The sequence below is a fragment of the Cibotium barometz genome, chromosome 47 (genome assembly GCF_041138505.1).
Source record: "Cibotium barometz isolate CiBa-2024 chromosome 47, ASM4113850v1, whole genome shotgun sequence".
In the NCBI taxonomy this organism is placed as follows: Eukaryota; Viridiplantae; Streptophyta; class Polypodiopsida; order Cyatheales; family Cibotiaceae; genus Cibotium; species Cibotium barometz.
In genome coordinates, this window is record NC_141092.1 from 24,941,958 (window position 1) to 24,955,869 (window position 13,912).

At 39.0% G+C, this 13,912-nt stretch overlaps 1 protein-coding gene and 1 pseudogene across 1 annotated transcript; both read left to right on the forward strand.

Annotated features, from left to right (window-relative positions):
* The first annotated feature begins 2,211 nt into the window (after positions 1-2,211).
* Positions 2,212-5,264, forward strand: LOC147611542 (CBL-interacting serine/threonine-protein kinase 9 pseudogene; annotated as a pseudogene).
* LOC147611543 (uncharacterized) lies at positions 3,318-3,941 on the forward strand. Its single transcript, XM_086784844.1, has one exon. The coding sequence runs from the start codon at positions 3,432-3,434 to the stop codon at positions 3,939-3,941; it is 510 nt and encodes a 169-aa protein (XP_086640970.1). The 5' UTR covers positions 3,318-3,431.
* Positions 5,265-13,912: the final 8,648 nt, after the last annotated feature.

Consider the following 13,912-nt stretch of genomic DNA (forward strand, 5'->3'; position numbering starts at 1 on the left):
CTTGCAAAGATCGAGTCTTAAAGACTTGGTACATTGGGTATACTCTGAATTGGCTATCACTACGACATATGCTTCATACTTTAGTGAGCGTGCTATTCTTGCTCCGATAAACAGTCAAGTGGATATTGTGAATAAGACAGCTTTGGTGGATGCAATGCCTGCTGAGCCTAAGCAATATTTCAGTGCAGATTCAATTCTTGAAAATGATGAAAATTCATTCCTGTATTCCACAGAATTTTTGAACACAATCGACCTTCGGGGCGGATATCCACCTCACTGCTTGGTTTTAAAGTTAGAAGCTCCTGTTATTTTGCTTCGTAACTTGGATCCAAGACGTGGACTCTGTAATGGTACGCGGATGATATGTAAGGCCTTTCACTCTAAAGTCTTGGAGACTGAAATCATCACTGGTACTAAAGTTGGTGAAAGAGTATTTCTTCCACGGATTACCTTTATATGCAGCGAGGCCCAACTACCATTCACCATGAGGAGGAGACAGTTTCCCGTGCAGCTGGCATTTGGCATGTCAATAAACAAATCACAAGGCCAAACCCTAAATGTCTTGGGGTTGTATTTGGTGACTCCAGTGTTTACTCATGGACAACTGTATGTCGCGTTGTCACGAGCACGGTCTCCTCATGCTGTTAAGGTGTTACTTGAGGATAACGCTAATGTGGAGTGTTCATTTGATGATCTTCAAAGTTATACACCTACAACAAACAATATTGTTTATAAGGAGATCTTAATGACTTCAGAGTGACAAGTCAGGTTTCTTATTTAAGTTCTGCAATTTGATTAATTTTGTTGTGATTTCTTTTTTTGTACATATTTGTCCATGGTAAAAGTACCTATTTTTGTTGTTTATGTTTTGACAGACATGTCTAAGATTACCTTTACATTGGACATGCCTTTGTCGAGGATAGTACGTGAGTTTTTCTCTATATTTGCTTAACTTTTCTTGATTACAAAGTATGGAACATGACATTCTATACTAATGTCTATCTGTATACAGAGCCACCGCTATGGTCAGCTCCTATTACTGCAGGTCACGTAGCAGGGATTATGATTGATGCTTATAGGGATGGGTAAGTATAAGTATAATTGTTAGGCATTGTATGAATATTTTTTGAACCTATATATAAATAATTGTATAACCTATTTGTTATGCTTTGATTTTAGGATATTACATGACATTGATACGTTTATGGTAAGAGTTGTCGACGAAGGCATCGAGATGTACGGGATTGGTGTTCCTGATGAGGAGTGGGGTGTCTATTTGTTTTGGAGAGAGATGGACAGATGCTTTGCATCATTTGAGGGATATTCAGTACCCGATGAGTGGTTGTTTCTTACATCCATCATGGCCATTGGTATTCGTTATGCGTTTTATACTAGAGCTCCTCATGTACCATCGACTCGATGTTCTATTGTACGAGGTAATTTTGATTATGTTTTTCTATTATAAGATTTTTTTGAGATTTTATTTATCGATGTGTCGTTATGTACAGATTTGATTTATCATTGTTTCGTTTGTGCAGGTCGTTTGCATTCATCGATAGTAGAGCATGTGCGGGATGGATCACCGCTTTACAATAGAGAGCGTATTGTGATGAGGAGACAATTGAATGATCCTTCTCACAAGAGAAGAATTCAATTTGTTGATTTTGACATTACTGACTAAGAATACGTATTTTGTGGTGCATTTTGAGAATATGTAATATTGGTCCTTTTTTGCATCTTTGTATGCTACATTACTATGATATTTTTGTTTTCGCCATAAATCTACGAGACATGGATGTTATTTTGAGATATGTATATATAAAGTCACTTGAAATAATGTATTGTGTTTACTTAAAACATGACCTAAATTGGAGAAACTGAGTTTATTTTTTCTAGAACTCTACCTGTCGGCCGCAGCAACGCGCGGGTCCAATACTAGTATCTTTCATGCGCTACTAATTTCTCTCCTCGTGCCGTCTTCTAGCCCTTCCTTAGATGCCACGCCCTCGACACCTCCACTGAAGGCACCTGCACACCAACCGCGAGCCGACCTGTCAATTTTTAACCTTTCCCTTCATCGTCGATTTTCCCCCCGCCATCGTGAGCCTCCCCTTTAATCCCTTTTTCTTTTTGCTCTTTCACTTGCTAAGTAATTAATTAATAAGCTTTATTAAAAGCTTTAAACTTTTACTATTAAAGTCTTACAAGCTTTATGATATAAAGCTTATCAAGCATAAGAATGTTGTACAGCTATATGAGGTTATGGCTAGCAAGACAAAGGTATATATCATGTTGGAGTTTGTGTCTAGAGGCGAGCTATTTTGACAAAATTGTTCATCAAGGGGAACCTTAAAATATCTGATTTTGGATTGAGTGCTCTACCACACCAAGTTCAGGAATATGGCCTCTTGCACACTTGTGGGACTCCAAATTATGTGGCTCCTAGAGTTATAAATGACAAAGGTTCTACAATAGTGCAATTGCATATTTGTGGTCATGTGGTGTTATTCTTTACGTGTTGATGGTGGGTTACTTACCCTTTGATGAACAAAATCCTATGATTCTATATATAAAAGATTCGCAAAGCTGATTTTATGTGTCCTCCATGGTTCTCATATGGAGCACGCAAGTTGATATTGAGAATAATGGCCCCAACCTTAAACTCAAATTACCATACCCAAGATTTTAGAGAATGAATGATTTAAAAGGGGGTACACACCCGCCAAATTTCATGAAGAGGAAGACATTACTCTAGAGGATGTTGATGCTGTCTTCAATGATTCAGTAGAATTGTTAGAAAAAGTGATCTATGTCATATCATAGACAAGGTCAAAGGGATGTGGATGAATGTGGTGAAGGCTAGGAGTTATCCCACATGCAAAGGAAAAGCCCATATGGTACTTGGACCTATATAAAGGGTCATTTCAATGTAATGTAACACAACAATTCATTCTCAAGTACACAATCTCTTGGTCAAGTAAGTGCATCTTGTGTTGCTTTGTATTGCTTTTGTCATTTGTTTATAATCATGTTTAGCATTATGTTTGAGCCTCCATAGGCTAGCCTAGTCCTAGATCCATGATTTCCAACATGGTATCAGAGCTTAGGTTAGTGTTTAGATTAATGGTGGGTCTAGGATTACGAGGTGATTAAGACCTTACTTAGTTTTAGAGCTTTGCATTAGGGTTATTTCTCTTGTGAAGTGATGCCCATAAGTGAAGCGTTACTTAACAAGATTGCATTAGTCTTCATTTAGGGTCTCCATTGTTTTCCTCTTGCATTAGTAGAGAGCATTTTTCTCTATTCAAGATTAGGTCTCTCCAATAGCTTAGGTCTATCTCTCTTAGCTTAGCTTAGTATTTTTCACATCATTAGCACCACCATACCCATGGTCCAGAGATAGGCGGGCCGTTGTGCAAACACTCGATTGGATGATAGGCAATGGCATCTCAAGAGTCTACGATGAAGTAAGCTGCAAAAAGTGTGGTGATCACATGGTGGACGTGGATCTTCAATCGGCCTTTTATCGTCTGAGCAGCTATTTTCTGTCTAATAAAGATTCCATGCATGACCGGGCGCCCAGACACTGGATTACACCACAGCTCTTGACTTGCCAAATCTGCCTCCAAAGCGACCATGTCTGGCCCGCTGTGAGCGCCAAGAAACGCAGCATCAACTGGCTCTTTTTGCTCCTCACAGAAACCTTGGGCATATGCACATTAGAGCAGCTGAAATACTTCAGCAAACACACCCGCAAGCACAGAAGTGGTGCCAGCGAGGTAAGTGATGATCAGCACCCAGCAACGAATGCGCCAGAAGTTGCAGATACAATCAGCCGGAAGAGGGAGTGCTTGAAGCGAAGCAAGCGAAGCGCAGTTGACCAGATCCGAAATCAGCGTGGAGCTCCTGACAGATTCGAAATCAACGCGCAGCGCTGGTGAAATAAAAGCTGGCCGTTTTTGCATTTGAAATAAAAGATTCTCTTTTATTTTTTTGAGACTATGGTTTAAAAAAAAAAAACCTTTAAGAGGTTGTTCCTATGGCACTTAAGGAAGGATGTTCTTTTACCTCTTTTTTGGAAAATTCTATGCATTATGCCGATGCCTCAAGGATGGGAATGCACGCACAATCTATGTGCAATGTCAGGACGAAGAAGATGAAGATGCAAAAATAAAGATGCAGATGAAGACGCAAAAATGGATGAAGACAAAGACAAAGATGTCGATGAAGATGAACAAGATGCTGTCTATGTTGATTCTTATGTCGTGGCTCACATGTCATAATGACGAATGATTTATGCCCTCTCTTACCCAAATGTTTATGTATGGACACCTCTGACCACCGATGATGTAGGTCATGTGATATGATGTATGCTCAGAGTTCTCCTACGTTGGCCATGTAGCCCACAAGGGGGGATTGATGGGAGTTGGGTTTCCATGCTCAACACATGATGGTGCTCATGAGGCACAATGTTCATGGATATGATGATGATGATGCTATGATGATGATGGGGTATGGGAGAGGAATGTTTTTCATGTCATGTCATTTTCTTTTTGCAATGTAGAAGCTATGCTCCCTATGAGCGATGCTAATTTCTTTTATGTACTGTAGAGCTATACTCCTTATGAGTTAAGCTTTTTCTTTCATGTAATGTTAGAAGCAAGGAAGGGCATTATGATATGCCATGATCAAGGAAGGGTGTTAGAAAAAGTGATCTATGTCATATCATAGACAAGGTCAAAGGGATGTGGATGAATGTGGTGAAGGCTAGGAGTTATCCCACATGCAAAGGCAAAGCCCATATGGTACTTGGACCTATATAAAGGGTAATTTCAATGTAATGTAACACAACAATTCATTCTCAAGTACACAATCTCTTGGTCAAGTAAGTGCATCTTGTGTTGCTTTGTATTGCTTTTGTCATTTGTTTATAATCATGTTTAGCATTATGTTTGAGCCTCCATAGGCTAGCCTAGTCCTAGATCCATGATTTCCAACAAGAATACTTAGTCTGAGGAAAAAGAAACAAAGCATGTGATGATGAATGCATTTGAATTGATCTCCATGTCACAAGGGCTCAGACTTTTTAACCTATTTGAGAAACATAAGGATTTACATAGAAGCATCCTACCAAGGAAATCATCTCCAAGATTGAAGAAACAACCAAGCCCTTGGGATTCAATGTACAGAAAAAGAACTACAATGTTAAATCAAGGGCTTTTCAAGGACACTTTGGGCATCAAGAACAGGGTAAAAAATATTAAGGCACCTTCAAGAATGTTTAAGTGTAGATGGGTTAGCAAATATATCTTCCCAATAAACCTATAAGTATAGAGTTTGGGGCGAATCTTTCATTTTTTTAACGCAAAGTGGTAGTTTTTAGCATATTTTTGGTGAATCTTTCTCCAAAACCCCTAATATTTGGAAAAATTTAGGCGAATCTTTTGACAAATGGTTTTTGTAAAATAGTCAAACATTTTTAAAAAACCTTAAAAATAGCCATTGGGCTATAAATAGCCCTTCTTTTTTTCCTTGATCAAGAATTTTCATATTTTGGGCTTCTTCAACACTTCTTCCTCAAAAGTTTCCAAAGGGATACAAACAAAGAGTAAGGCCTTTAGCAAATTGAGCATCAAGCAAGAGGAGAATTTTAAAAGGTTTTGTCAAGGTTTGCTTTTTGTAGATTTCATCAAGGGTTGTTATTTTTATGAGTCAACAATGAGAATAATGACTTTTGTCTGAGCAAGAGGGTAATTACGAACATAAAAATATTTTTGATGATTCATGTATACCTAAACCTATTGAAAATAAAGTTTCACCTCATATTATTATTATTATTAATTAAAAGGACAATTTAATAACAAGGAAGTACCTCCTAAATTTTATGGACCTTTCAAGATTATACAAGAAGAATCTCTCATTGACTTTGAGACCATCACTACACGCATTGGCAACACTTATGTTAAATATCTTGAATCATCCTATTGAAGATGCCAAATGGATGCCAAAAATGTTTTCCTGTTCTTACCAAAATCTCATCCACTCATACCATCTATACAATTGAGGTCAATTGCAACCTAAGCAAGAGGGAATGTAACCTCTATGGGGATGCCCATACAATTGAGGTCAATTGCAACCTAAGCAAGAGGGAATGTAACCTCTATGGGGAATGTAACCTCTATGGGAATGTAACCTCTATGGGGATGCCCATTAATTTTCGGGATATTCTATTTTGGATGCGCCTTTTATTTATATCATCTACCAGGATTAATGTGTTTAATCAAGCTATGTGCACTGGTATGATGTCTCTACCAGCATTAATGTGTTTAATCAGCTGTGTGTGATGGTATGATATGGTCAAGATTAATGTGTTTAATCAGTTGTGTGCACTGACTAATATTATTTTAGATAAAGGCAATAATTGAGTGGTGGATTATATGTTAATCATGGGTGGAACATGTGTTGGACCACTATGTGATATTTTGGAAGACATGTGGACACCTTTTATGGTTTCATCTTAAGGCATCAATATTTTTGTAAGGCTAAGGCCTCATACATTTGTGCATACCAAATAGTATTTTATGCTTTTGGTAGGGCAAAGAATTTATATTAATGCTTGCTATATTTTTGTAGAGCTTGCATGCTCATAAACTCAAAAGCATTGTGCTTTGTTTTTGAAATTATCTTAAATTTGAAAAGCATACATATAAATATGGGTGAGTGGTATAAGGGTCACACCCAGGAGAGATTCAACCCGATCTTGTGTGTGGACAATGACTTTTACTCTATTCTCCATCTTTCTTTCTTTGTTTAATTTTGTTTATTAAGGTTTATGCTCTTAATTTGTGCAAATATATGTTATGCTCTAATTTTTGTGCTGAGAAATTAGAATTCCTTCTTCAAGGGTCTTAAAGGCCCTTACAAGGGCAATCCAATATGTGGTAAAAAATACCATGACTTTTGTGAAGCCAACTGATTTTCAGTGTTAAAGAGGGATTTTAGGTTTTGCAACGCTGTCTTGTTTGTGCCACCTATTTTTGTGCTACTGTTGGGCTCTCTTGTGCAATCTCTCTCTCTCTCTCTCTCTCTCTCTCTCTCTCTCTCTCTTATGTGTTTCCGTGTGACGACGATGATGAGACTTGCCTCCTACTACTTTCACTATATCTGTAAATTCTCTCTCTACCATGGCGCTGATTGCTTGATGCCCTTCTCTATATGTAGATTCGACTGCCCATTAGAGTTAGTCAACGATCGTGGTTCACACTTCATTAAATAAGGTGATTGATCACTTAACAAGATTTTGTATACTATCTTGACAAAAACATTAGAACCAAGTCAAGAGGATTGGAAACATAAGCTAACGGTAGCTTTATGGACGTATCGAACATTGTATAAGGTAGTAAAATGAGATATACTCCCTTCTGTCTAGCTTATGGTGTTGAAGCAGTAATGCCTATGGAGTACCTAGTTCCAAGCCTGAGAATTATAGTGCAAGAATGATTGACTGAGAATGCATTAGTTGAAAGGCTAATAGACTTAAAGAAACTTGATGAAACCAGACTAATTGCATCACATGGCCTTATGGTCGAAAAATTATGAAGGAAACATTGGTTTGATAATAACTTGAAACAAAAGGAACTAGAAATGGGGGACCTTGTCCTCATGTATGGTGTAGGAAGCACTAGAAAAAAGAAACTCAAGTACAGAGGATTAGGACCTTTCTGAGTGCCTGAAATCACATCTCAAGGGTTGGTTATAATTGAAACAATTGAGGGTATACAAATGGAGGGTTACGTCAATGGAAGAAAGCTTGAAAAATATTTTAGAAAATTGACCCAAGAGATGCTCATGCAAGAACATCTTTTAAAACAACGAAAGGAGCTCGCCACCAAAGAAAAAATTGTAAGGTTTTCCCCCTTCCAAAATAGGGGAAACACTTAAGATAGTCTACTAAGTCTTAACTTGGAGAAAATTTCCTACTCGTCGACACTTTGACCATGCAAAGATTCAAGGATATGATTTGTAGGTAAGACCTAGTCCTATCCCACAGGGGGAACGTGGTCTTCTAAAAATCAAATCACCCACACAGGGCAATTGATCATAATTTGGGCAACTACTAATCTTGATTCCTAGAGACAACACTTTTTTCCTCATCCATGCAAGGCACAGCCGCTAGCCTAGTCTTCTAGAATAGAGTTGCCTGAGAACCTATTTATTTAGTGTAGGGATTTCACTTAATATGTTGGAAACATGGTTTGACATAAATAAACATGTTCCTTACTTAAGACCCTTTCACAAGGTTCGTTATTAAAACAATCTCTTTCCACAATATAATAATGCCAAAGACAAGATTTATAGAAAAAAAAGTTTATACAAGAATCAATTCCATATAAGCCAAACCGGCTCTCTTATTCTTTTCCTTTATACTGCCGATGATCTAGAATTTGGCCTTCCAGCCTCTACATGCTGGGCAAAACCCTATGGGACCATACACCTCATCGTAGACCTGGTGAGGACTCAAGCCAGCCTGTCGCCCCCTCAGGCTCCGTCGCTCGATCCTCCCGCCCCTCAGAGGGATGTCTACGCGCTAGGGTGGGCTTATTCACCGCACTAGCCTGGGCCTTCAGAACTAGACAGCATCACAATCACTCGCCTCAATCGGCGAACCTCATTCTCCCAATGATATGAGGGATACCATGGGCCAACTCTGGGCCTTACTAACGTCTCTGCCGTTCGGCTACACACAAGCACAAGAATGGAGCAGAAGGGAGGGAGAAGTTGTACCTGTACCTTGATTTAACCAAGATAACAATCCATTTACTCAACTAAACCATAGGACTAGAATCCACGTTACCTTCTTAAGAAAACAACCCTTTCACAAAGATTTTAACACTTCAACTTGAGATTGCGATAAGACATTCTTTATTAAGGCATATGCTGTTGTTTAAAAGAATAAAAACTTTAACTAGTAAATCAATCAAGTAGATCACTATTAACAATTAATAGAGAAGCCGGGGCCATACCTCAACCCCTAAGAATGATATATAATTGAAATATAAAATATATATATACCTTATAGAAATTTGTCGTTTATTGTTGTCTTTGCTTATTTAATAAGAGATTTAGAACTTGATATATGAGAATAGAGAGTCTTCTAATACCTTTGCGCGATTGAAATCATTCGATCATCCCCAAGATTTATCTCCTCTTACTCATACTCTGACTTTTCTTTCTTTCGAAGGTCTATGGCAAAGTAGCCTTCTCTTGCAGGGCTACGACATACTATTCTTTCTTTTAAAAAAAACTATGGAGTAGTAGTCTCTTCCTCATAAAGGTCATAGCAAGGTAGCTTTATTTTCCAAGAGATTAGATAAGAATGAAGAGATACATGCATCTCAAGGTCTAGAATCACATTGTGGCTACTAGCTGCATTCTTACAGTTTCCCTGTAGAGACCTTGACAGAACTAGTGAATTATTTTGGCCATAACTCTCTGATAAAAACTCAGGATATGGTCATGTAGCCACTGAAAAGAACCGGATTGTATCTAGTCTACAAGCAAAATAGAGTAGAATAGGAAAAAATGTCTGTATATAGTTGCAAATACGCCATCTTTAGAAACGCGTTTCTTTTCCACATTTTGTACAAAGGTATCCATTAGTAAAAAAGGATACAAGGTAAAAACGGGGATCATTCACTTCATCTAACCTTTGAATGCATGATTGAGTGTTTGAGCATGCAAGGAATGCACGGTATCAACCTTGCACACACTCAACACAAAATGGTTCACGTCGTGAACTGGTTCAAAATAGTTCATGTTGTGAAACAGTCCAAATAGTTCACTCAGTGAACCGGTTCTTAAAGGTTCATGCCGTGAAACAGTCTAAACAATTCATGCCTTGAAATGGTCACATTTTCTTCGACCAATCATGTGAAGCCATATGGCATTCTTCATTAAGGCAGCCACCCAGTCCGACGGCCATGCCATAAAATCAAATTTGTTTCCCTTTTCGTGCATTCTACGTTCATCATCTTCATCGTGTGTGGAATCCCCGAGCTTGCATCTCCACGCTTTCAATTCACGTCTGAGCATTTGCCTACAAAATTGACATATCTGGGTTGAGGTGGGAGCTTGTACTTTGCCTTTGCGTTTTCTTTTCGTTTTCTTCTTGGCATAAATTGCATGATCGGAAGTTCACTAATAATTGCAAGAGTTTAAAAAATTGCATAGGCGTGGATTGCTCCCCATATCTTCAAATACATACATTCTCGTCATCTCACAAACCCCGCAATCCATTGGTAAATCACACCCTGCACCGTACTATATATTCATAAAAACTGATTGATGCATACGAATCTTTTGTTTTTGTGGACCTACCACTTCATAAACTACACTCACCAATTTACTCTTAAAAAAGGGTATAAACAAAACAAGGTCTTACAGGACTTAACCTTGCACTTTCACGAAAACAATGTTTCACAAGACTTAACCCTGCACTTTCATGGAAATACCATTTCACGGCTTTAGGCACTTTCACGGTTTTAGCTGATCGCATGGAAATACCATTTCATGGGTTTAGACCATTTCACGGTTTTCGACTAACTCACGGGACTTAACCTTGCACTTTCACAAAAATACCATTTCACGGCTTTAGGCACTTTCACGGTTTTAGCTCGTCTCACGGAAATACCATCTCATGGAAATATCATTTCACGGGTTTAGACCATTTCATGGTTTTAGACTAACTCACGGGACTTAACCCTGCACTTCACGTGGAAATACCATTTCACGAGGTTAGATCATTTCACGGTTTTGGCCTGTCTCACAGAAAAACATCTCACGGCTTTACACACTATACTTTCACGGTGTTTACCCACCTCACAAATTTTGTACTCTGTCATCTTAACCTGCACTATCACAATGTATACATTCTTAATTCAAAATTCCTTATTTTCTCACCCCACTAACACACTTCTCATCAAATATTACCTTAAGACACTTCAAAAAAGAAGAAGAAGAAGAGAAAACAATAAGGCATGGCACATGCCCTCACCAGTCATTAGACTGACCTTCTTCTCATTGTTATAGATGTCAACCTCAGCTACCTCTGACCCGAAAGCCGAAGAGACTCCGGCAATGACACAAGCCAGTACAACTGGTGGATCATTTGTTAGCAGAAGGAAAAGACCCACTCGGGGCCCAAAATTGAGCTATCCGGGTCAGTATGTATAGGCATTCCATGACTCCATCATAAGCAAGGAAGTCCATCGTGCGTATGGAAAGATAGCTCTGCAATACCATAGCCCATAGTGCTTGCATATTTTCGAGGATGCAGAAGTCAAGGAAAAACTAGAGAAAGTTGGCCTAGGGTGGATGGTAGAATGTCTCCCCCAAACCATTGATTATAGAGTTGTATACAGAGTACCTCAAGACATACGACAAGGCCACTAAGAGAGGAAAGGTAACTAAGCAGATGGAACCAAAGAGCAGGTTTTAATCACAGAAGAATTGATACGGGAGGCCCTACAGTTACCACCATCTCTTAAGATACACTCTCATAATACGAAAAGAAGCCCCTGGACGCCATGCCGAAGAAAAGTTCTTACAACTCCAATGGGGCCAACTATAAAAACATTAGGGATGAGGTGACAGAAAAGGCCTGCAGAGTAATGTCACTCATAATGCAAGTAAAGTCAGTAGACAGGTACAATAGGGTCCCCCTTAACAGGATAGCCAAAGTACATGAAGAAAGAGAAGATGACTGGGCTTATTACATCCATAGAGAAATGGAGAATTATCTAAAGGCACACCAATCAAAGGTATGCAACTCGTATTTGATGATACAAGTGCTGAATAACATAGCTCATTACCCTCTTCTAGATCCGGAACCAGAAGAATGGATGCAACTGGCAATACAGATAGCACCACCACCACTTACCTCTGAAGAAATGCAGGAAGGACAAGCCATATTAATGAAAACAAAGGAAATCATGAAGGAGCTCAAGAAATAGAGAAAGAAGAAAACTGAAAAGAATATGAGAGGAATTATGCCTGACGTTGCTGAGGAAACACAAAGAACAGAGGCCAAGATAGGCCAGGAAAAGCCATCATACCAGGAAATACTCGGGCAGTAGTAGGAAGCAACAAGTCTCAGCTCATTAGCACCTCCAGAGGGGACGACAACACACACATCATCAAACCCCCCCTCCAAGTCCGACACAACTGATTTTCAAAAACATTTTCCCTCTTAGAAATTCAACAATGTCAGATACATCTGCTTCTGCTGAGCTACGTAAAGAGAACAACAAGAAAAGTTGCTAGAACTAGAGCACCAAGGCCATGAAGAAGCCACATCACTCCAAGAAGGGCTCCCCGCGAAGAGCCACTAGATATACAGGGAAACGACAAAGAAGTGAAGAGACACCAAGCCCCAGCAAAAGGCAACGTTTGGATGATGCAGAGGGGATTCAAGAGATGTCCTTCCTCCATAACATGGATTACGACAAATTCTTTCATGAGACTGTGGAAGTCCTAGAAGGTCTCATGCAATTGCCACACTCTGGACTGGAAGGAGCAGCGGCAACAAGTGCTTCTCTTTGGGAACAAGAGCAGAGAGTATGGCAATGCCATATTTTGATAACTCATATGCTTCATGATAGAAATGCAACCAATCAACTTCAAACACTTCAAGAGCATCTAACAATAGCAGAAGCAACACACAGAGATGTAATCCTAAAAAGCTTAAAGGCTGTAGAGGAGCAGGAAGTGAGATACCAAACACTTGAAAATAATAATCTTGTTCTTAGTTAAACCTTAGTATAAAGAATCTAGGAAAATATCTCGGGGGGGTCACTCGTATAAATATGTAAGTATCATGTGGGTTCAACAGAAGGACATTTTAAATATTTAAAACTTACAGAAATATATTTACAGAGGGGATTTATTTATTATATTTTAAAAAAAATTTACAGATTTGAATAGGAAAGGATACATTATATTCACTAAAAAATTCACAGATAAGGGACTTTTTAAATAGGCCTTGAACGCACGTGATATAGAGGATTTACATATAGTGACCCCCCCGAGGAAAATATAGACTTGAAAGCACAGTTGGAACATGCAAAGGAGCAGATTTAAAGAGAAGTGGCACATAACAAGGAGCTCCAACATACCTCCCAGGCTAAGGAAGAAGAACTATAGGGAAACTTGAATTCACTATCTACAACCCTTAAGGAGGCTGAACAAAGAGTGCTCCAACTCCAACAAGAAAGAGAACAAAGCAATAAAGCAAATACAGAAAAAGTACGAGCACTCAATGAGACCATCAACACACCGAAAACTTAGAAATGCAGAAGATGATGGATACACACAAAGAGGCACTGCTGCAAATTACACAATAGCTCCAAGCAAGTCAAGCCTTGGCTGTGAAAATACTTCAAAAGATTGTAGAGGCTTAAGGAATGGAAGTGGCAGCCAGACGAGCACATGAGGCAGTAACAAGGCGATTCGAAGAATTGGATGCCACATGAGTCTTTGTCTGGTGTTGCAGAGTATGAGGGTTTAATTAGACCAGGGAATCCTCTACTCAAGCCAAAGTTAATGTTCAAAGTGTTAATGCAAATAACACCTTTTGAACCTACTTGGCAGATCCTGCCAGAAGCCTATTCAGATGTTACTCCAACAAAGCAGCCGTATGTACCATACCCTCTCCGAGCACCAAAGCCCGAATTAGAAGAGCTATTGCCCTTGGCTGGAGAGGGCACGTTATGGTCAAATGTGGCACGACATACAAAGTTGGAAAACCCACACTTGGCAGATCTACTTGAAATGAGAATTGTTACATTCATGATTAGTTACTTCTTCCAGAAGTGGAGAAAGGCTAATCCAGTCCACACAGGAGGGGGATATACAA

Coding starts and splice junctions, on each gene's coding strand:
- LOC147611543 (XM_086784844.1), top strand. CDS start 3,432: ATGATAGGCAATGGCATCTCAAGAGTCTACGATGAAGTAAGCTGCAAA.